The 24,658-nt window shown below is 35.2% G+C and overlaps 1 protein-coding gene and 1 non-coding gene across 2 annotated transcripts in view; one reads left to right on the top strand and one right to left on the bottom strand.

Moving 5' to 3' along the window:
* Positions 1-5,968: 5,968 nt before the first annotated feature.
* Positions 5,969-6,076, bottom strand: LOC118010931. The gene has a single exon (XR_004679353.1). It is a non-coding gene; the product is annotated as a U6 spliceosomal RNA (small nuclear RNA).
* A 5,904-nt stretch (positions 6,077-11,980) lies between these two features.
* The window catches only part of PRR27 (proline rich 27), a 30,237-nt gene continuing 17,559 nt past the window's right edge, over positions 11,981-24,658 (top strand). Inside the window, exon 1 of the mRNA XM_035005569.1 lies at positions 11,981-12,016. Coding sequence (XP_034861460.1) covers positions 11,981-12,016 — 36 coding nt within the window. The remainder of the gene's footprint in view (positions 12,017-24,658) is intronic.

Here is a 24,658-nt window from a genome sequence, read left to right as displayed (position 1 = left end):
AAGAAAATATGAGATCAAAAGAATTTCTTTTAAATGCTGGAAAATATGACTTTAAGAGAAATCAATTTATGAATGGCTGCTGAACTACGTATACTCTAATTGTCCTTTATTGTTCACAGGTACAGTGGTATGTGTGATAAATTTTAGAAAAACTCTTACACAAAATTATATGTTAACATAATGAAGCTTCAACCTTTTCCGGCTAACCAGCAAATTGGCTTTCTAAACATGACTATGACTCCAATAAATACAATTATGTGTAGGCATTGTGCACAAAAGTCATCCTGGTGGCACTTAGGCAAAACCTAGAGTGTTGTGTTTAATCAGCTTCACCATATTTCAAACATATTAAATCAGTCGACATTATATAAAAAGTAGATTCACTTAAATATTCCTCTCTTGTCCTACCCTTAAAAATTATAACGTGTGCCAAGACTGGGATATTATTTGTATAAATCAAAATAGACTAGAGCCGAGTTAACGCTTCCTTTCACAAGAGGTTGCTCTCTTAGGAAGCCAAGGTCTGGCCATATCTTACTTTTTTACACCTGGCTTTCACTTTATACTTTCACCTCACCTGCAAAGTCAATGTAGTCTTTTGCATTCGTAACTTCTATTTTAGAGATTTCCACAAAAATATGTATCTACTTTATACAAATTATTGCCAACTTTATAAGTCTTTACATTATGTTAGATGACATAATTATTTTTATTACTATGATAGCAATTTTATAGAATTAAAAACCAGAGAGAAAAGAAAAAATCCATTCCAGATATTTATTCAGGGTATTTGACAGTTGGAAAAGCATTAGAGAACTATTTTGGTCCAAAACACCATATTCCTGTACAGGAAAGCGGGTGCCAGGAGAAAAAGAAAAAAAAAAATAAAGAAACTTTTATTGAATCAAAAAACTAGTTCAGAGCAGAGGAAGGACACACACAAAATACAGATAATCTTTATACATTGTAACATTCTCATTTTCAGCTATCATGCTCTAAACTTAACTGTGCTAAAGCACTCCTTGGAATCTGTGGGGAAAAAATCTGGAAGAAAAACAATTTCTAATCATAGCGACTTCTTAGAATTCAATTGGCTTTTTTTTTTAAGCCATTTTGAATGGCTTTTGAACCACAGAATTACCATACATGGAGGAACAACATTTAAATAGTACTGAGATAACCCTTCCTAGATCATTCAATGCCTGGTCTCTGGTCTTCTATTTGAGAAACAAGGTAATTTTCATGTATTCTTTCTCTCACATTAGGGCCTTGTGAACAATATTTCAAACATATTAATAAAAATTTTAAAAATTATAAAAAATAAATGATTTGGGGATATTTTCTTTTAATTGATACAAACTCATGATTTATCTTCTTGTTTTTTTAAAAAGGTGCAATTAATATGTAGACACTGCAATATTTACCTTGACTCTAACTCATGAAGGGCAATGTTTGATTCTGATGGCAGGACCAAGGTAACTAGGCTTATAGAAATCCAGCAATCTTTTCCTTTGTGTGTGGTTCCTGGACAACATTTTTCATCTAGAAATTGGAGATAAGAATACTTAAGAGACATACTTACTCTAAAGTTTATAAATAATATTATAAAAAGTCCAGCATAGTATTTGCCATAGAGCATTTGCTGAATAACTACAACTGTTTTAAATTTCCATTTCTAATATGTTCAATATATGTCTATTTCAGAGCTAACAGTTTTACATGTTTCAATGTCTTTCACCTATATAAAATACTATTTCTAAGAAAATTGATTGGAAAACAGTTTTATAAAATGCATTTATTTCAGATGTTTAATAAAAGGCGTTAAAATATACCTTACAATTTTCAATAATGCCTTTGCAATGTGAAATACATCCTGTCCATATTATATGCGTAAAAAATACTTTCATCTTAGAAGAACAAATGAACACATCAGCTACGTGTCATTATTACTCAGTGTAAAGATGAAGAAGTTTATACTATGGGACTGGAAATTATTTTAAAATTCTACGATGCCAATATTAAGAGATAATTTAATACCTGTACGGATATGCCCTTTTCAGTCACATAGGTTGTATCACAAACACATTTTGATGTTGCTTGGGTAAAAATTAAAATTATTCTTTAAAGTAGATTTCAAATGCACATAGTATAATGAGCAAAATGTATGGAAAATACATTAGAAAAACTTTATTTAAATCTTCGCTTACACTTAAACAAAAAAGTGGGGAAAAGTTGAATTATACTCGGTCAAAAACCCAGAGTGAGCTGGCTGGAGGCGACCTCAGAAGTGGCGCCGTCCCATTTGCTAGATGTGGTCAGCGAGGCCCCGTGATGTTCAGAGGCTTGGGAGCTTCAGCAGCCAGTCCGGGGTCAAGCAGAACTAGTAGCACACCTGATGTCCAAGCCGGTTACTTCCACCTGCTACTTCTTAGGAGGGAGCCAGGCTGCATTTCGCCTCACCCGATATCTGATACAAAAGGGTGCCTGTTGTGTTTTGTGTGTCTGATGGTCGTTCTTCACAAAGTGCCTGTCAGTGAGGACAATCCCAGACACTGACTATATCTGAATGGCCCTTCCACACTGCAGCAAGTATGGCTTGAAATTAGGTCCTGTGGAATGAGAACAACATAATGGCCCTTTCAAAATAAACTGTGATATTCATATTCATGAGCGTTCTTTAAAGCATCTGCTTTTGTGTCTCTTCATTGCCCTTTCCCCATTATCTGCTGTAAAGATAATAATAGAGAAATGTCAGAACATGTCATTTGTAGCAGACAAAATCTGTTCTTGATTTTCTATATATGTCTTCACAGCCCCAAGGAACCATGAAGTTTTTCATCTTTACCTGCCTTTTGGCTGTTTCTCTGGCAAAGCATGTAAGTATAATGGGACACATAATGGCACCCATTCTTACTTAGACAATTCAGAGTGAACCTTTAACTACACACAGAATATGGGGCATGGGCAGCAATGAATTGAGATTAAGGATATAACCTTATAATCCATGATCAAATATAGTATTGACATGTCTTACACAGAATGTGTCTTCACCTTCTGTGAAGTGTCTTCATAGTAGGTGTCAAAGAAGCTACAGTTTTAGGAAGAAAGGCATCGATTCGTATCCATCATATATTAGATTATTGTTGCAATTTTCTAGAGGAGCATTCCCACTCCCCACCATGTCTCTGGAAATGCAAGTGGGTCTCACCACCGTAATTTAGAATTCCGAAGTCAGCTGTCCATGAAATGACAGAATTTCACCATTCTTCATAAAAGTAGTCCAGAAACCATGATGGTAAAATATAAAACAAGGACCTGCGACAGAGGACTGAGTTAATAGGTCTGGATTTGAGCGGTAACTTTGTACATGATTCCCCAGTGAGGTTATAATAACATCCATGTCACAAAATAGTGAGTCGATAAGTAGATAATACGTGAAAGAGCTACACAAACACAGATACATATATACACATATATATAATATTATATATGTCAGTCTATCAGCATTCTTAGCACACTGTTCTCAGGGGAACCTGCATACCCACATCCCTCCAACCCCAACATCTCACTCTCCCATTAGGGCAGATTTCCTTGTGGTGCTCAGCTATAACACACACCCCCATTTCTATGAGATACAGACAGACAGGCATTTGTACCTTCTTCCATTTGTACCCAATTTAAGAGTAAACCTAAAGTCAGACCCCATTTCTGATATAAATAAGCTACTTTAAAAAAACAATAAAAAGGCTTCAGTTATCACTACTGTACAGGATCAGTGGCTTCTTCTCTATTAAACTCCACTAGATATAACCACACAGGCACTTGTCCTAATTTAACAACTAATTCAATTGAAGAATATTTATTTATGTATGAATCAACATATTCAGTAAATCTTCCCCAGTTTGTTCTCACAAGGAATAGAGACCTAGAGATCTGGTCCTTTAGTATTTTTAATCAGTTAGACTAATATTTTATAATTTCTCAAAATTTACTCTTTTATGATCAAATAAATTTGCTTTTAATTGAAAGTCTCTGTAGTCTCTACCCAAGTCACTGATTTGATGATTTAATTATGTAATTTTTTATTATGTTCAGTTAGCCAACATATAGTACATCATTAGTTTTTGATGTAGTGTTCAACAATTCATTAGTTGTGTATAACACCCAGTGTGTAATTTTTAATATACATTAAAATAAGTGCATCTTAAAATAAAAGCATGAGGAGTATATCTAAAGTAACTACTACTATTCACTATTAAAATTTTTTAAAAATATACATGGACCACCTTTTTGAATTTTGTCTATTCATTCATTTAACAAACATTTATGAGAAAGAAATATACCCCACACAGTATCCTACGCTCTGGAATGCAACCGTGAATACAGCAGATATAGCCTATCTCTCATGGTGCTGATATTTCAATTTACCACTGTTGGCAAATTTGTTACTAATTCAGAAATGTTGATCTTAGTCATAGCAAACTATAGAAAGAAGATGAATTCATCTTTATGCTGTTCTGTATGCAAGATAGGTTTTCAGTATATATTCAATGGAAGTAAATTATAAACAATGTGTGGAGATAATACGTCTATTTTTTTTTTAATTTAGGAAAGAGTAAAGAAGATAGATGAAATGGTAAGATATTTTTATTTCTATGAAATGTATTTAATTGACAGTATTTATACTAATATTCAATATAAAGTTAGCCTATACATTGTTTCTGTTTTAGTAAACCAGAAAATAATTTTTATTTTTATTTTATTTCATTTTATTTTATTTTACTTTTTGAGAGAAAGAGAGAGAGAGTGCATGCGCAAGCAGGAGAGGAGTAGGGGAGAGGAAGAGAGAGAATCTTAAGCAGGTTCCATGCCCAGCGCAGAGCCTTACATGCAGCTCGATCTGATCCTGAGATCATGACCCAAGCCGAAAACAAGAGGACCTTGGTCCCCAGAAAATAATTTTGAAAATGTTTAAAATTATCACTTCACCCTGCCTGTATTAATTATAGACCCATAAATTTCCCTTATACTCATGAAGGAGAGACCATTACTTAAACAGAAGATAATGTTTATCCTTCTCAATAGTTTACCAAGGTGATTAGCAATAATTATTTATAAAAATTGATTTAAATGTTTTATTTCAATACATTTTGGTGTTTCATACTAATGATCAAGTGGGTAATTAATATGGAACATTTATAAAGTTACTACTGATATTCTAAAAATAATGCTGAAGATTCCATTTCTTTTTGCACCAGATATTAAAAATTATATTAGTTTTTACTATCTCAGGAATCGCCTAGCAGTTTGTCTAGTGAGGAAAGATACTCTTTATTTTAAAGTGAAACAACTATTTTAAGGATAGTGGCTTTCCATAAGTGTTATACAATACTTGGAAAATTCTTAGCAAATCCACATTTAAACATTCAAAGAATGTAATAGGAAAACCATACTCATTCTCAAAATCATTTTTAGGTGGCTCTAATTGACAGTCTTCTAGGAAGAATTATTTATTCTACCCTGTTCTCTCTGAAAATATGCATAGGAATCCATAAGAAATTGCATTTCAAAACAAGCTTGTGACAAATCAAGAACTCGCCAATTGCCTTCACCACAGCTTCACTTTGGGAAACCCTCTCATATCATTTAGAGGAGCAGTTCACACAGGGTTGTCACCAGATTAGTTACATCAGTAGCATCTGGAAAATTAGGAGACATACAAATTCATAGGCCCTGCCTCATACCTATTGAATCAGAAAATTTGAGTTGGAGCTAAGCAATCTGCATTTCAGTGAGGTCTGTAGGTGATATTGATCAGGTTCAACTTTGGGAGCCACTTTCAAGGAGGTTGAGTTGAGGGTTTGGGTAAGGAAATGTGTGTAGGTCACCAGTACAAGGAACACCTCCTGTAGTGGGAAAAGTCACAGTGTGAGAGTGTTCTGAAAGAGCAGGGATCATTAATTAACCAGACTATTTCTTTAATCTGAAGTTCACGCTATGTCATCCTTGTATGGGGGCCATGCCAATCTTCTCTGTATCATTCCATTTTTAGTGTATGTGCTGCTGAAGTGAGCACTGAAATTCACTCTATGAATGTAGAAATTATTACAGTGAATTTTATATTAAAAATGCATTTTGCTTGGTGAATTGGCATCATTTCGATTTCTTCTAATTAAAGTTTTAATCATTTGGTTTTGTCCTTATATGCTCTGGCCCATAGAAAAGATTCCATTCTGATCTTAAATATTGATACATTCGTAACCGACAAAATGGGAGAAGATATTTGCAAATGACATATCAGATAAAGGGCTAGTATCCAAAATCTATAAAGAACTTATCAAACTCAACACCCAAAGAAGAAATAACCCAATCAAGAAATGGGCAGGGGGCGCCTGAGTGGCTCAGTTGGTTAAGCGTCTGCCTTTGGCTCAGGTCATGATCCCGGGGTCCTGGGATCGAGTCCTGCATCGGGCTCCTTGCTCCACGGGAAGCCTGCTTCTCCCTCTCCCACTCCCCCTGCTTGTGTTCCCTCTCTGACTGTGTCTCTCTCTGTCAAAAAAATAAATAAAATCTTTAAAAAAAAAAAAAAGAAATGGGCAGAAGACATGAACAGACATTTCTGCAAAGAAGACATCCAAATGGCTAACAGACACATGAAAAAGTGCTCAACATCGCTCGGCATCAGGGAAACCCAAATCCAAACCTCAATGAGATACCACCTCACACCAGTCAGAATGGCTAAAATTAACAAGTCAGGAAATAACAGATGTTGGTGAGGATGTGGAGAAAGGGGAACCCTCCTACACTGTTGGTGGGAATGCAAGCTGGTGCAACCACTCTGGAAAACAGTATGGAGGTTCCTCAAAAAGTTGAAAATAGAGCTACCCTAAGACCTAGCAATTGCACTACTGGGTATTTACCCCAAAGATACAAATGTAGTGATCCAAAAGGGTATGTGCACCCCAATGTTTATAGCAGCAATGTCCACAATAGCCAAACTATGGAAAGAGCCTAGATGTCCATCAACAGATGAATGGATAAAGAAGATGTGGTATATATATACAATGGAATATTATGCAGCCATCAAAAAAATGAAATCTTGCCATTTGCAATGACATGGATAGAACTAGAGGGTATTATGCTAAGTGAAATAAGTCAATCAGAGAAAGACAAGGATCATATGATCTCACTGATATGAGGAATTTGAGAAACAAGACAGAGGATCATAGGGAAAAGGAGGGAAAAATGAAACAAACGAAACCAGAGAGGGAGACAAACCATAAGAGACTCTTAATCTCAGGAAACAAACTGAGGGTTGCTGGAGTGGTGGGGGGTGGGAGGGCTGGGGTGACTGGGTGATGGACACTGGGGAGGGCATGTGCTATGGTGAACGCTGTAAATTGTGTAAGACTGATGAATCACAGACCTGTACCCTTGAAACAAATAATACATTATATGTTAATAAAAATAAATAAATAAAAACTTTATAGATTTTAAGGCCTTTTAAAAAAATATTGATACATTTGTTTCATTTCAGAGCAAAATCAATCAGTTTTATCAGAAGTTGAACCTTCCCCAGTATCTTCAGGCTTATAATCAACATCATATACTTAGGAACCCATGGAATCAAATTAAGACAAATGACTATCCTCTGTTTCCCCTTCTGGTGAGTTCTACATTTTTGTTTGTTTGTTTCTTACTTTCTTGTGAAAACAAAAAAATTAACAAGGGAGGAAAAGATGTTTCAATCCCTTTAAATTCAGAGAGTAAAACAAACTTAAATATAATTTTTTAATGAAATGAGGTCACAAAGCATATAGTCAAAACACTATAAATTTATAGTTTAATACTATAGCTAACACCAATTATGAGTCAGGATAAGTTGAACTGTCCTAGTATTTATTTCTATGTTATTTTACTTGAATCTGACAGCTGTCTTTGAGGAAGGCAGAGGTAGAGAATTTCATCTCTATTTTACAAGGGGAACTGAAATTAAAGAAATGAAATAATTTGCCTACATACAGTCCAGTTGATATTTCCACTTACATCTGTAATCACCTTTGGCTAGTGGATTTTTCAAACATGAGGAATAAGTGATAGAACAGGAAACTGAATATAGGAAGCAGGCACTTAATTGTAAACAATATGAGAATTGGAGTCAGAAGTCCTGGAATTGAGTCCCAGACCTGCCATACCCAAACTATGAGACTATGTAAATCATCTCCCTTTCTGTGCTTCCTATTTCTTAAATTGTGAATGATTTTCTTAAATGGTCCATGGAGGCTAAAGATATCATGGCCATCGTTAGGGGAAATAAATTTTTGTGCTGTTTGTTTGAATGCCACATGCTTAAGGAACATCCTAAATGTCAAAATGGTTTTTTCATCTGAAATAGAAAAGCTTTGAAACTTTAATATCTATAATCAACTTTAATATCTATAATCAAACACTTAAAGCAGCTCCTAAATACAATAAATACACTAAGTTAGAACAATAATTTCTTTCAATTACAGAGTTATATTTCTATATTACTATTATAGGAAACCACAAGAATTTGGTGAGGAAGCCCAATTCAACTAAATTCCTCCTAAAGAGGGAAGATATCTCACATGCTGGTCATTTCATTAGACCATAAAATTGAAAATTACTCTCTAATTTTATATAGAAAACAAAGTACCACTCTGCCAGTGAGGTGAGGGGCTCTCCTGTGAAGACAACATGGCATCCAGAAGCAGATATTAATTAAGTTCTGTACAAGTTAGTTAGGGAATTATGGAAAATGAAACTAGAAAGTGTGGCAATGATCGGAAACATTTAGGGCAGCAGACTAACCCTACATAATCAAAATTAGCAAGATTCTATTTGTATGCTACCAGACCTAGCAGAAATGTCCAATGCCATTGTCTTTGCTAGAAATCACTAAATAATACTATGACTTCAGGAGTCCTGGTGCCCATCCTCAATTTTATAAAATGGGTGAGAGGAATCCCAACTGGAGTGAGGACTCAAGTTCATACATTAAGCTCCAGTTTCCAAATATCTTCCTACCAATGGTCCATAAGGTAAATGCCTAAAGACACCCTCAGCTACCTAAGGATTTGCCTTCTTTTGTTCCTCTGTGTTTCATTTATGATAAAATGGGAAACTGCTTGGTGGAAAACTAACATATAAATGGATAAGTGAATGAAATGCATTATTTCTCTTTTCTTCTAAGGAATCTATCAGCATCTCCCAGGAAGTAAGTCACAACACTAAAATTAAATCAAATTTTAAAGTTACTTCTAAATTTCTTATTGGTTATATAATGTGTGTTACTTACATTACTTTAATAAATGCAGGACTCAAATTGAGTAAGGGACAGGCAGGACTAAGGAGGGAGGGATAGGTAGAGGGGACTGCATGACTAGACTCATGTAGGGCCTACCTCATCAGGCTCACCAAAAATCCCAGAAATGCTGAGGCATTTCTCAGAGAGATAAGGGAACAAACCAGACCACCCTGCCCTGGGCATCAGAGGGCAGTCACATTATGAACAACAAAGAATAACCAGACCCAAAGAAGTAAGTCATTAAAGAGGTTATCACCAGTCCTTACTCAAACCAAGACGTCACAAGAATGTTAGGGCCACAAGTTCCCTGGTCAATTCCAAATAAAAGACTGTCAGTGGAAACCCACATTGCCAACCCTGTCTGGACCCCTCTCACTCCTGAGAGCTTTTTCTGTGCCCTTGCTTAATAAAACTGTATCACTTTACTCACTCTCCTCTGTACACGAGATTCAATCTTGACTCCATGAGACAAGAACCTCGCTCTCCCGCTTCAAAATGATTAACTAAATTCCTTGTTTCCAGTGAGGAAAGGAGATCTTATCGTTTAGTGGATTTGATTTTTACAAAATCCTACACTTCTCATTTATTGCGATTATATTTGCTTACCTAAGCAAATACTGACCAAATATTTTTCCTGAAATTTACTGTCATGGAAATTTTACATAAAAACCACCCAAAACACTGATTTGAAGGAATAGTTCTACATACAAATACCCACTTAAAGTACATTGCAGTAAACACAGTACCATTTAAATGTTTCTTCATATTGTAAGTAAATTAAACTTCTGTGTATATTTAGTTAAGAAATGTGTATTAAGTACTAAGTTCCTTATATGATTCTAGATCTTAGGGATACAACAATAAATAAAAGAAGGATATCATACCCCATATAGCATACTAGTAAAACACTGATTGTGTGTTTCCAGTTGGAGAATTCAGATACAATTCCAACAGTGGATATGAATGCATTATTCTTCTTTCTTTACGGAACATGGGTTTTCTTGGTGTATCCCAACAGAAATTCTGTATAACTAATAGAATGAGAATGAGCTTACTTTCCTTTTCTTTAAGGAAACCTCAAGGAAGATTGTTGATATGGTAAGGTATTTCTATTTATATACGTGGCTACATCTGGTTTGAAATATTAATGAGAAGAAGTGTTATACTTGCAAATTTCTTCTCTTAACAAACCATAAAAACAACATTTTAATTGCATTAAGAAATGCAATTTTTGACCCCTTGATTGTATTTCCTAAAATTGTTTTTAATTCTCTCATTCAAGCTCTTAATTTATATCTAATTACATTTTTTGTATATTGCACTGCTTTTGAAAATTAGACCGATTTTACAATTTTTTGAAAGACAATTTCTTTTTCCTTACATTATTCCTTATCTTATTCCTATGGTATGTCTGCCATACGAATGACCATGTTGGTACCATCAAATTTTATCCTACTACTGCTGGTCAAAAAGAGGCAATGCAGCAGATTCCACTCCTGGATTTCAGATTTTGATTAGTTTTACCCATTGTTTTAATTTCTCAAGGACACTTTCACAGCTCACTTTTTAAGTAATACTTCCTTTAAAGTCAAGAAAACAACTGATCCATCTAGGACAGCACATTTTCCAGCTGTCATGCTATTTAATGGCAACTTAGAAGCCGTTAACCTTTTAACAAAGTCACATCAAAATATACAACAAAAATAAAGAAAAACTGTGTAATACATATGCTCAGTTCAAAGTTAGTGGGGGTTATAAATTCACCATCACTTAGTGAAAATTAACTGTTCTATTGCATATTCTTGGATAATGCCCGTTTTACTCTGATTCTTTGGAAACTTCATTTTTTAAAAACAGCCCCATATGTGAAAAAGAGCCTGGAAATTGTTTTCACGGGGTTTTCCTCTCCCAACATGAACTAAGGGTTGAGTCGCGCGGTGGGTCAGATAAGCTGTGGGTGAGTGGTAAAAGAACTACCTCTTGTGACAGAAGAGCTGGGTGGGCGAGCACACTGGGAAGGTTGCTGGGAGGTGGTGAAGCATGGATCGTGGCCTGATGTCTTGTGGCCTGTGGCACAGACCGAAGTCTTCCTCATCAGAGCCCTAGGAATCATACTGGGAATCATCGCCTCATGTCTCAGTCTCACACTGAGAGGCTGTGCCACCTCCAGAAATGACATGCAGGCTTCCCTTACCTCACACCTCACCAGCCCCTGTGCTCACCGAGTCATCTGCCCACTCTCCATGCTCCTTCTTCACTGTTTGCACGGACACAGCGGAGACTGTAAGGAAACATCCCCTCGGCAACGTGTTAGTTAGGTTAACACGGAGTGTACTCTCAGAATGAAAGTTTTAGTGCTGAGCGTTTCCTGGTTAAATCCTCCATCAGTAATTAGGACTGTATTTCTCAAAAGCAATGGGTTGGCTCTGAACTGTTCCCTTAGCCCTAGCTCCTCTACTATAGTTAGTTAGAGCAATTACTGTTGTGTCATCCAAGTAGAGCTGATTTGTGTTTTCTCTCCCTAAGGCATCCACTGAAGTAGGCCCCGAGGTAAGTAATTTTTATCGAAATGAAATACGTGCAATATTACCCAGTAGTGATTTCTTTTGTACTTTTATAACAGTTGCTTTGGGTTCTTAACAGGAAGTCGAGATGAGTGATGAAGAAAAGAATTACCTGAAACAACTGGTAACTTTCAAATAAACTTATACTTTAAATAAAGGAACAACCACTTTGGCCTCCCCCAAATTATCAGTATAATTTAATTCCAAATAAATGCTTTAAATCACATTCAAAATAAATCATATTTCTGTCACATAGTTCTGTGTCTAAGGTCAATATGAAGTAATTGTTTTTGCAAATAGATATTAATTGATCATTTAAGAAAAATGATTTTGAACAATTAATTATCTGATTGATTTTGAAACAGTTGCAAATCTCAAAATGTGTTGGGTTTTTTTGGTTTCTGGGTCTTTTTTGTTTTTTCTTTTTGTTTTTGGTTTTTCACAAATGACTACTTTGGAAGCCATGTACTGCAAGTATGCTTCACCTTCTCTTTGACAGTATGACATGACTTGATGTCTCAAAATTAAAGTCCCTTAGAGACTATTTTCTTACCACAGGAGTTCTTAGAACCTATATTGTGGCTGGAGACATGTGTATCTCAGTGAAAGGACACAGGCTTTGGAATCAGGAAATTTATCCTCCAACACCTGCTCCACCACTTTTTATGTGTGTAATAATTTTTAAGTACTTAATCCCAGTAAGCTAGTGTACCATCAACTGAAATATAAACATAGAAATACACTGTTGACTGAAGGGTTTTTGTGAAGACATTTCAGGCATTTATGTAAACTATATAACAAAATGCTGGGATACAATAAATATTCTAATAGTATTAGATATTCTAATCATCATCCTATATAATGTAGAAATGTCTTCTAAAGATTTTAGTTTATTTTTAAAATTTTTTTAAGGATTTTATTTATTTATTTGTCAGAGAGAGAGACAGAGAGCACAAGTAGGGGGAGTGGCAGGCAGAAGGAGAAGCAGACTTCCCACAGAGCAAGAAGCCCAATGTGGAACTCGATCCCAGGACCCTGGGATCACAACCTGAGTCGAAGGCAGATGCTTAACTGACTGAGCCACCCAGGCATCCTCATTAAGATATTCTTAATATTTTATATTTTGAATAACATCCAGTGCTCTTAATATAAATAAATGATTAAAAATTGGCAGTTAAGAACTAAGTAAAATATGGGGCGCCTGGGTGGCTCAGTCGTTAAGCGTCTGCCTTCGGCTCAGGTCATGATCCCAGGATCCTGGGATCGAGCCCCGCATCGGGCTCCCTGCTCAGCGGGAAGCCTGCTTCTCCCTCTCCCGCTACCCCTGCTTGTGTTCCCTCTCTCGCTGTGTCTCTCTCTGTCAAATAAATAAATAAAATCTTTTAAAAAAAAAAGTAAAATAATGTATGGGTCATTATTACTTCTTCATGTGTTTGATGATTAAAATTTTTTAATAACCAAAAAAAAAAAATTAAGTGCTAATGCCCATCAAGAGACATGTTCAAGAAAGTTCATAACATTGCTCTTCATAAAAGGCAAAAAAAAAACCAAAAAACAAAAAACAACCAACCCCAATGTCTATGAGCAGGAAAATAGATGGTTTACAGTTTACTCAAACAATGGATTATTCTCAGCAACGGAAATAAAGCAATTATCACCACATGCAATAACATGGATGACTCTCAGAGACGTGAGTGCAAGAAACCAAGTCCAAAAGGATATATATCCTGTATGCCATTTATATGAAGTTCAAAATCAGGTGAAACTAATATGATTTAAACGTTTCTGCAGTCCGTTTCTTAATCATCACCCCAATGCCATGTCTACAAGGGAGCCCTCACAATTACATACCAATCTATTCACACCCTTTTAAACAGTTATCCTGTCTGCTGTTTTGCCCCTCCCTTAGTCCTTTTCTATATCGATGCCATGGTGATTAATTTAAAATGCAATTCTTCTTACATCACATGTCAGCTTAAAGTTTTTCATGCTGCCCTCCGGCCCCAAAATGAGATATAGACTCTTAGCCCCTGTGAGCCTTTACTTCAGCTCCTGCTAATCTTTCTCTCACACTCAGCTCTCTACTCTTCTTCCACACTATAGTCTCTCTCATTCTTATGTCTTCTCAGCGTTCCAACACCTTCCATTTCCTCACGTCCTCATTTCTGTAACCATCCTCATATTGTAGGGTTTGGCACAACATTTACTCCAATCCTTTTACCTAGATGTCCCCTGCTTTATTAGTTTGGGTGATAGGAACATTTCAGGATCTCATAACATTTTGAATTTTAAGTATATTCCCCCTGCAGGATTTTGGGTAACCTATCTTGTATAAATTCATGAGAATTTCAGCTCCTTGAAACCAGGGAATATAACCTTTATTTTGTTTGTACCACTAGTTTCGCAACATTTTGGAACACAGAATGTTCAGTATATGTTTAACCAAGGAATGAGTGAGTTAGTACTTTATCACATCTACTTTATCGAGGCTCAGATAAAATCAAGTGTCTCCTTATTACCTTTATTTTGTTCTGATGGTTGCAATGCCTATAACTACATGAGAAAATTTAGAGGAGAAATTCTTATTCATTACATTAACAGTATCTAATATATTTGTGATCTGAACTATGTTTGTATTTATCTATGTTCATTCAATTATATTTTTCACAAATTTTCCTCAAATTAGCTTACAAAATTTCCTTAAGGTGACCAAATATATTTACACACATAGACACACACACACACACAGATGTATTTGGCTCAAAATCAAAATTGAAAAAGATTGCTCACTACAGACAGAATGCTTTTAAATGCAAAAATCACTGGAATAAAAGTCAGTATTTCCTGACCTGAGTCCAATGGTGTCTGTAGGCCCATCGTATATCTTCTCTGGACCTCTCTTCTGCTTCTGGTAAATTTAGAAGAAACTTCTACCTCAGGTATTCCTTGTATCTAGCTACTAGGAAAGTCATACGTAATTAGAGGCAATATTCCAAATACTAACATGTGCTGTACTCTGAATTTAAAATTACAAATGAATTATGAAACCAAAGTTTACCACCTCACATGGCATGGAAAAGAAAGAGAGAGAGGAAAGAAAGCATAGCAGAAAAGAAAGGGAGAAAAGCCAGAATAATGAACCTATAAGCAAAACAACAAATCTTTATTTATTTATTTATTTAAGGGTTTTTTTATTTATTTATTTGAGAGAGACAGGGCCAGCGAGAGAGAGCACGAGCAGAGGGAGGGGGAGGGGCAGAAGGAGGGAGAGGGAGAATCAGACGCTCCACTGAGCAGGGAGCCTCATGCAAGACTCCATCCCAGGACCCCAGGATCATGACCTGAGCGGAAGGCCACCCAGGCGCCCCCAAAACAAATATTTAAATTTAAGAAACTCTTGTTTTTTGAACTTAGGAAACATCTTCATTTTAATCTATGTTTACTACTAGTTTTATAATAAGTCTTTAAATAGAAACAGCTAGTTTAGTACACAAATTACCCAACGATATGTATCAATTCTATGTTTAATCATAATAATGACTCAGGGTCAGTTGTAATTTTACTTTCAACCACATCATAAGATTAAGGTATATTTCTTTCTGCTTTTCTCGTCCTATAAAAACTAATGATTCATCTGATGAGGTAAGACCTTTTTATTCACAGAAACTATTCACAATCTATTTTTTCAAATATTTATGCTTTACTTCAACAGAAATATTATTGTAAGAAAGGTTACTACATTGTAAGCATTCTCTGAGAAAATAAAATATATAATCTTGTATTGTTTAAAGATACTAAAGATACTTTCCGCTTAGCATTTATTTTATCTTCAGTATAGGCATTTGTCAAAATGCCAACTCGAGGGAGCAATTTATCCTTTTTAAATCCCATTATTTTCAGGAAAAATAAATGGATTCATCTGAAGAAATTCTGAGATTCTGATACTATTATGTATGGTATATACCTAATTCAGGATTCTAATGACATTTGAGGCACTATATATTTTTAGCCTGTATTTTTTACAGGATTTTACATAATTTTACATGTTTTATAATTATTTGAATTGATTGGAATGAATAAAATAGTATAATGCAAAAAGTCATTTATAAATTTCATTTCTTAAAGCTTTTTTCCAGTAACATGTGACTTGGATACCTCATAACACTTTGGTATGGCATAGAAGATACCAAAATCAAAATGTCTTCTTACTAATTGATATACTAAATAGATGAAAATAACTACACTAAACAAAATGTGCAAAATTTTGTCCAGGAATAGTACAATTAAAGCATCAGAGGCATGTGGCTTCTAAGAAATAAATTCTAAAGGATGTAGCAGTTAGTGCTCAACCTTTTTAATCATCAGGAAAATGCAAATTAAAACCAACATGATATACACTCCTATACACATGCTAGAATGGTCAAAGTCAAAGTGACTCAAAAACTAAATGTGCATTAGGACATAGAGTGACAGAAACTCTAACATATTGCCAGTAAGAGTGTAAAATGATCGCAAATGATATCTTGGAAAACTGTTTAGCAGTTTAAGAAAATATTAAATGGGGGCGCCTGGGTGGCTCAGTTGGTTGAGCTGCTGCCTTCGGCTCAGGTCATGATCCTGGAGTCCCGGGATCGAGTCCCGCATCGGGCTCCCTGCTCGGCAGGGAGTCTGCTTCTCCCTCTGACCCTCCTCCCTCTCATGCTCTCTGTCTCTCATTCTCTCTGTCTCAAATAAATAAATAAAAATTAAAAAAAAAAGAAAAGAAAATATTAAATGTGCATCTACTATATGACACAGCAATACTGTTCCTCTGTCTTATCCAAGAGAAATAAAATCCAACATCTCCGAAAATCCTTGTGCAAACAATATTGTAGTATCTTTACTCATGACAGTCCCAAACTAGAAATAGTGAGGGTGTCTTTCAACAGGAGATGGATAAATAAACTGTGTAGATTCTTGCAATAGACTACTCAGCAATAATTGCAACAACATGGATAAATCGTAAAAAAATTTTGCCATGCGAAAAAAGCTACCCACCACAGAGTATACTCTCTATGATTACATACAAATAAGGTTCTAAAACAGGACAAACTAATTATCGATCAATTCAGATAATTGTTTCTGAGAGGGATAGTCAAGCAAGGAAGGGCAGAAGGAAACTCACGGGGGGGTAGAAATATTACATACCTCCACTCTGGTAACCCACCCACCTATACACTTAAAATATCTGTATTCCACTAAATGTAAATTATACCTTAATTTTTAAAAAGCTCTTAGTTAATGAAAAGAAAGATTGTTATCAATACAACTGAAATTTTGTTTTCCCCACTGGATTCCATTTCCAACCAAGCTCTTCAGCAGTAAGCATGATTCCGAAATTTATTTCCTTCCCTGGCATTACTTTATACCTGCACTACACATGCATTTGGCTATTACAATGGGCAGTAGATGTTTAGATTAAAAAATGGGTTTTTTTTCTGTGTATTAAAGCAACATTTTCATTTTAAAATTAGAGGTGCATTTTTTGAGCTTGCATTTATGGATTTCTCAAAACATGCCAAAAATATATTGAATTAAACCTTTATAGAAATAGAAATGGTTATATATATTTCTCACAAATCATTCTTCACAGTGCACATTAATTTAATGTTATTTTTTCTACCAGAGACCACTTCTCCTCAGACTTAGAAATTAATGGAAGTTTCCAAATCATTTCCAATTAGTCAGTGTTCACTAATCAATTATTGACATTTTTAATGATAATTGACATTTTTTAAATTATTCCTAGCTCTTATTAACCTGTGTTTGAGTTTTGCTTCTATTCTCAAAGGACTATTGGCCTTTGTGCTTGTTTGCTCATGACCTACCTCTTAATTCCCTCAGCTTTGCACTAACTTCTCCACACATTATTTTCTTTCTGGACTACCTGATTCTTATACCAGAGGACATTCTGTATATAAGTGTTTTGATGAACTATAGATATAATCACTGTAAAGTATTAAACAGATGACAACACATACATACACATGCCCAGAATTTCCTGAAATAATACAGGACATCCTATAGGACTATAGGACTTCCTTTCTCTCTGTTTATTTATATTCTACTGAGCTTATCTACTCCAAGCTTTTTATTTCTAACTGATGTGTAAGAGCTTCCTTTTCTTTCCATTCTCCTACTAGCTGTACGTTAATAGCATCAGCAAAGGCTGAAATCTTGAGTTGACACTGAGAAGGCACTTATACTCAGTATGTCCTTTAGTATTTTCATTGATCCCATTAGGGAATTAATTATAATTGTACACTGTGTACTCTATATTTCAACTTAAATTTGTAATTGGCACCTGAAACTTAACTTTTTATAAAACCAAGCTCCCGATGTGTTCCCCACAAACCAGCTCCTCTCAGTAAATGGTAACTAAATTATTCCAGGTGATCAAGCCAAAAATCTGGAGTAATTATGGAACTTTTCCTTTCTCTCATGCCTCACTTCTACTCTATTAAATTCCATTTGTTCTGGGGCACCTGGGTGGCTCAGTCGTTAAGTGTCTGCCTTCGACTCAGGTCGTGATCCCAGGGTCCTGGGATCAAGCCCCGCATCAGGCTCCCTGCTCAGCGGGAAGCCTGCTTCTCCCTCTCCCACTCCCCCTGCTTGTGTTCCCTCTCTCGCTGTGTCTCTCTCTGTCAAATAAATAAATAAAATCTTTAAATAAATAAATAAATAAATAAATAAATAAATAAATAAATTCCATTTGCTCTAACTTTCAAAGTATATTCAGAATATAACAATTTCTCACCATCCCCAGTGCTGCCATAATCACGTGCCTGGATTATTACAATAGCCTCTAAACTGCTATCTCTTCTCTCAACCCTTCAGTCTATTTTTCCCCAAGTTATCTTCTGCTTGACATCAGTTTCCAATCAGTATAATTGTTTTCCTGAAGTCCTGGCAACACTGAAGAGCTCTGAATTATGGCCCCATTTCCTCTCTGACTTTGCTTCTACCAAATTCACTATTTTCCAACCACACTGGTCTATTCAATATTTCTGAAACTTGCCAAGTATACTTACATGTCAGGGCCTTTGCAGATGAGTTCCTCCTGAATTATCTGCAAGGTTTACTTTCTTTTTTCTTTCAAGTTTTTGCTCTTCTGCTCAGGGAGGCACTTTCTGGCCATCTCACCAAATAGTGAACACCTCATCCCTACCAATATTTCCTATTCTCTTTCTTCAATTTTCCCCATAGCGTGCATCATGATTGAGCCAGTGATTTATTATTTATCATGCATTAGTATCTTAACCAGTTAAAATATAAACTTCATGAAAACCAAGTTTTCTTTTGTTCATGGCTTTCTTCCGGATGCCTAGGGTAATTCCCAGTACATACGAGGTACTCAAGAATTATTCACTGAATAGAGAGTCTTAACTACATTTTCAACTTCAGCATCTGTCTAAGTATTTTGTTCATAGCATATATGAAAAGTTCAAGTACATAAAAGATTTGGGAGATCTTTTCACACATGGTTTAAATTTCCACTGGAGCTTTTATGAACACACGGGCATTTACAAGGCAGAGAATGTGATGGAAATGCGTTCCCAGTCAGAAGGAACATGGGACATTTCATAGTGTGCTCTGGAAAGATTGTGATAAGCCATAAGACATGTCAAGAAGTGGGGCCAGAAATGTCTCCTGAGAAGATTCTGAATGACCTTGAGTTCTATGTTCAATATCGAACATTACCCTAGACAGTATAAGAAACCGTACAAATGTTTTGCTTTGGTAACCTAATCTATTACATCCATTTTAGAAAGAAAATCTTTGTGAAGAAGGTGTGGAACAGGCGTTTTAGAGATAACAAGAAAATGGAAGACCTATGAGGAAGCCCGTTACAATGATCTAACCAATGGAAGATAAACCCATGCAGAAGCAACAGATTGAAGAGGTTAGAAGGAAAAGCCACAAGTAGGAAGTCTTCCAAGAAGTGTGGTGAGGAGTGAAAGGAGGAATGTGTAACATAGCTAGCGTGGGTGGCCCAGAACGATGAGATGGTGCCTGTAGACTGAAGAATTGAGGACACCCTAGACTAAGCAAAGGAGCCAGTATAAATGCAGCAAGTAAAACTGTTGGAGGGAAAGGGGATAAATATATAGGTAAGTGCTCAGGGGGTTGGAGAGGAACAGATGGACTCCTATCTTATAGAGAAGTAACCGCTAGGAGGAGAGTCATAGAAATCAACAAGCATAACTGTCTGGTTTTCATGCTCTCAAAAATTTAAAGCCATAGGTAAGAGCAGAGCTGTTGCTGCTAAAGGCAAGTAGTCTAGATTGTTAAGTGAAATGAAAGCGTTTACTAAATATCAACCTAAGTGGCAGATAAGCAACAATGAAAAGTCTGATTTCTTCTCCTCCGGAAGGCAAAGTTATTTAAATGATTTCATTAAAAAAAAATACGCAAGATGGCCGATAGCAAAGGAGTCATAAAAATCTGACAGAGATGAAAAAATAGCAATTGCATGAAACATAATCCTACGGGGGAAACAGCTTTATGTGGTACAAAGGGGGGCTGCTACTGGGGGCATTTTGAACGAAGTATAGGAATGCCCCTTATAATAATTAGAGTTCCCTAAAAAGAGAGGTCTTATTTGGAGAGTCCCATTTTTAAGTGTTCAAAGAAAGACTGCTCCTATTATAAAGGTTTTCAAAGGAATGTCTGTTCTGTGTAGGGAGATGATAATAATACTTGTCACTTTTTTAAGTGCATCTATCGACTGTGTTCCGAACATTTGTAACATAATTTACATATATCATCTAATATTATTCTGCAGGGTCAATATAGCTATCTTCACTTTTAGTTGAGGAAACTATAGCTAGGAGAGATTAAGTAATAATTTGTGAAATTATAGTTGGAACACAAGTTGCTGACTCCAAAGCTGGTACTCTTCCCTTGTGCCCACGGCAAACTTCTTTAGTTCACAGAGGATGGGTTACATGACCTCCTATGTGTGGCTTGGAAACCTTACTCTTGAGACATCTGTCTACGATGCCATTGTCAGAAGTTGAGCGGGCAATGATGTGATGCCTCAGCTGCATTGATATCATTCTGCAATAAGGACTCTAGTTCCTCCAAAACCATATAAAGTGCTATTGTCTGCATGTTTTCATGTATATCACAAATGACTAAAGTAATTTTCACATCATCTGAGAAATAGCCTAGTTGTAGTCCTATTTATTTCATCCCTGAGAATGAATAAAAGTCCAAAACAGAAAGGAAAAGAAAAAAAATAACAATTTTAAAAATAAGATTACAATGTATAACTTAAGGAATTTTTAAGGAATCTGGCAGCTTATCTCAGGAAGTAAATCAAAACCACTTATATATTTTTTAAAAGATTTTATTAATTTATTACAGAGAGAGAGAGCATGGGGGGGAGGGTCAGAGAGAGAAGCAGACTCCCCGCTGAGCAGGGAGCCGGATGCGGGACTCGATCCCGGGACTCCAGGATCATGACCTGAGCCGAAGGCAGTCGCTTAACCAACTGAGCCACCCAGGTGCCCCTCAAAACCACTTATATTAAATATGTATTTAAGATATTATTTTTTATTTTGTTATGGCTATATAATAAATATCATTTATGTTATAATTATATAAACAGGAAAAGAATGTGGTTATGCCTAACAAATAACATTTATTTATTTATTGGTTAATTAATGAGATATGTCATTCATCATTCATTTCATAAATATATATTTAGCAAGTACTATATCCCTTACATGATCTTAGATCTTAGGGACACAAAGAGCTACTTTGTGTCACAACAGTGATTAAAAGAATCAATAAAAATAAATTTACATTTATTCTTCCAGTTTATAAAAGAGGGTTTTTTTTCCTCTATATATTCAAGAGGAAATTACATATAACCAATACAGTGAGAATAAAGTATCTAATTCTTTTCTTATTTCTTTAAGGAAACCCCAAGGAAGACTGTTGATATGGTAAGATATTGATTCTATATAAAGCTATATTTAATTCATATTTTTAAAAACTAATATTAAAATAGTAATAGTTAGGCCTATCTAAAATGCTCTTCTTTTAATAAAAAAGAATGATAATTTTAAGTTACTTAAAAATAAAATTTCTCTCTACTTCTTTAGTTTTCTCAATTATCCTAAATTCTTTCAATTAAGTCCTTCCATGTAAGCAAGACCCTTCCATGTAGCATAAATTTTATGTGGTTTCCACTGTTTCTTTAAAAAAAAAAAAAAAAACTGGTTACTATTTTTTGAACTGAAAACTTTACTACAATCCTTTTTCACCTATCATACTAATACCCTTATAATATGAGAAAGATCTTTAATTTCACAAATATTAAGAATATACTGCTAAGGTTTCAATTACCTTGGTCCCCCAACTTTGATGATGGTAAGGCTGCTGCTGATTTTTTTCCTCAAGAATTCTTCTAGCAGCTCATCTAGTGAGGGAAAGGATACTTCTAAAATGAAACAACCTAATAGTTTATTGAGAAATACTGTACTTCCCTGCTGTTGATTAATTATTTTAAGTAAATTAGGTATTGCTAATTTTTTAACAGAGCCACATCAAAATACCCAATAAGGAAATACTGGAAATAAAGAAAAACCTTTATAAAAAAATATACACAGACTCAAAATCATTTTAGAGATTTGAAATGATCTATCTACACAGTCAAGAGTGCTGTTCTATCTCATACTTTTGATCATGTATAGCTGAACTCTGGTTCATTGCAAACATGCATTTTTTTTTTTTAAATAAGCCAATGCCAAATCAGGGTCCTGCAATTACCTTCACCATAGTTTTTACCCCGATTCTCTCTCTCATATCGTTTAGGGAGTTGAATACCGGATTGGGTTATGAACTGGGTAAATCACAGGTACGAGAGCACCTGCTGTGGTAAAAAAGCCAAATCGATGAGCACAATGAGAAAACATCTCAGGAGAAAATAAAGCATGGATTGTAGCCCAGAGTCTTGCAGGCTGAGGCACAGCCCAACATCTTCCTCCTCCGCGCTTCAGAAGCATGCTTTACGCTTTCTCTCCATCTCCAACTGTGGGCCTGTGGCTACTGATAAAAAAACAGAGGTCTTTCTGGAACTGGCAAGCAGGCTTTGCCAGATACCTCCACAGGCCTGCTTCAGTTTTCTTTCTTCTCTCTTTCTCTCTCAATCATTCCCCTTTGTATATAGTTTGCATCTGCCTATACTCCATGAGACTTTGACATTATATGAACAATGTAGATAAACAGAACATTTGGAAATAAAACATATTTTCAGTCAAGTATCATAATGCTGACACAGAATGCTCTGACAATGACTATTGAAACTCACTTAATTCATAGTAAATTCCTATAAAGTAGCACTTTGTTTCTTGGCAGCCATGACTTGGCCCTTAATTATTAAAATAATTAGTTCTAATTCTCTACTATAATGACATAGATAAAATTACTGGTGGGCTATCCAAATAAAGTCGATTCTTATTTTCTTTCCTTATTTTTTTCCTCAAGGAGTCAACTGAAGTACCCACTAAAGTAAGTAATTTTTATTCAAGCAAAATTAAAATATGACCCCATTATATTTTTTTGTATTTATCACAGTTTATTTTTATTATTAACAGAAAACTGAGCTGACTGAAGAAGAAAAGAATTACCAAAGAATTGGGGTAAATTTTCCCATACAAACATTTATAACATAACCAGACTGGATGAACATTGTTGAGCTACATTATTGAGCTCTCAACAAATATTTTTAATAAATTCTAATTTCTATAAAACTCTTCCTTATACTCTGTCAACACTGTTAGAAAAATATTCTCCCATAGTACTAACTGTATCATTGCCATGTACCCACCCATCCATTATTCCCTGGTTATTCTAAAAACCCACCGATTGTCCATTTTGTAAAAACAGGAAATTATTCTGAAGGTTGATGCCACTGTGTTTAATTCTAATTTTAATCCCCATAATAATCTATAGTCAGGTCCATACAGATGGTTCAAAATAGAACATGGAAGAGGGGAATATATATTGATTAATGTATTAATTAATTAATATTAATTAAAATAGGTGACGGCACTATGCAAAGAGCTCCCTTCTATATTAATTCATTTATTTCTACAAGGTCAGTGACACTCAGAAAGATTAATAATGGTTCAGTGTCACAAATTCTACTAAATTAAATCACACATTTATGTATATAACTGTAAGGAAACAATGTTTTCTACCAATCATGGAAATGCAACCACAATCTGAGACACTTATCCTAGTAAATTAAGACATTATCCTCTTGCCTCTTACACGTACTTTTTCTTCTTTAAGTGTTTTGGCCTTGGGATCTGAATTAACCAAAGAATTTTTTCAATTCTATAGTTCATTCTACAAATGAACTATAGAAAATACAGAAAAATTTTGCATGAATTAACTTTCTTTGGTTAGGTCTGTTTAGTATCATTTAGAATTTATCCAAACAAACCAAGTTTTAGTTTCTTTGGTTATGTCCAAGTATCATCTGGTACATGCGATATTAGGATAATTACTTACATTTTTTTCTAGAACAAAATCAACAAATATTATCAGAAGTTCACCTTGCCCCAATATCTCAAGACTGTTCCTCCATATCAGACAACAATGAAGCCATGGAATCAAATTAAGATAAATGCTTATCAAATTATCCCTACTCTGGTAAGCTCTCCCTTTTTATTTTATTTTTTTATTATGTTATGTTAGTCACCATACAGTT

This window comes from Mirounga leonina, unplaced genomic scaffold (genome assembly GCF_011800145.1).
Source record: "Mirounga leonina isolate KUSES-001 unplaced genomic scaffold, KU_Mleo_1.0 Mir_129, whole genome shotgun sequence".
Taxonomy (NCBI): Eukaryota; Metazoa; Chordata; class Mammalia; order Carnivora; family Phocidae; genus Mirounga; species Mirounga leonina.
The sequence above is the reverse complement of the archived record's forward strand: the minus strand, read 5'-3'. Positions and strand labels throughout refer to the sequence as shown.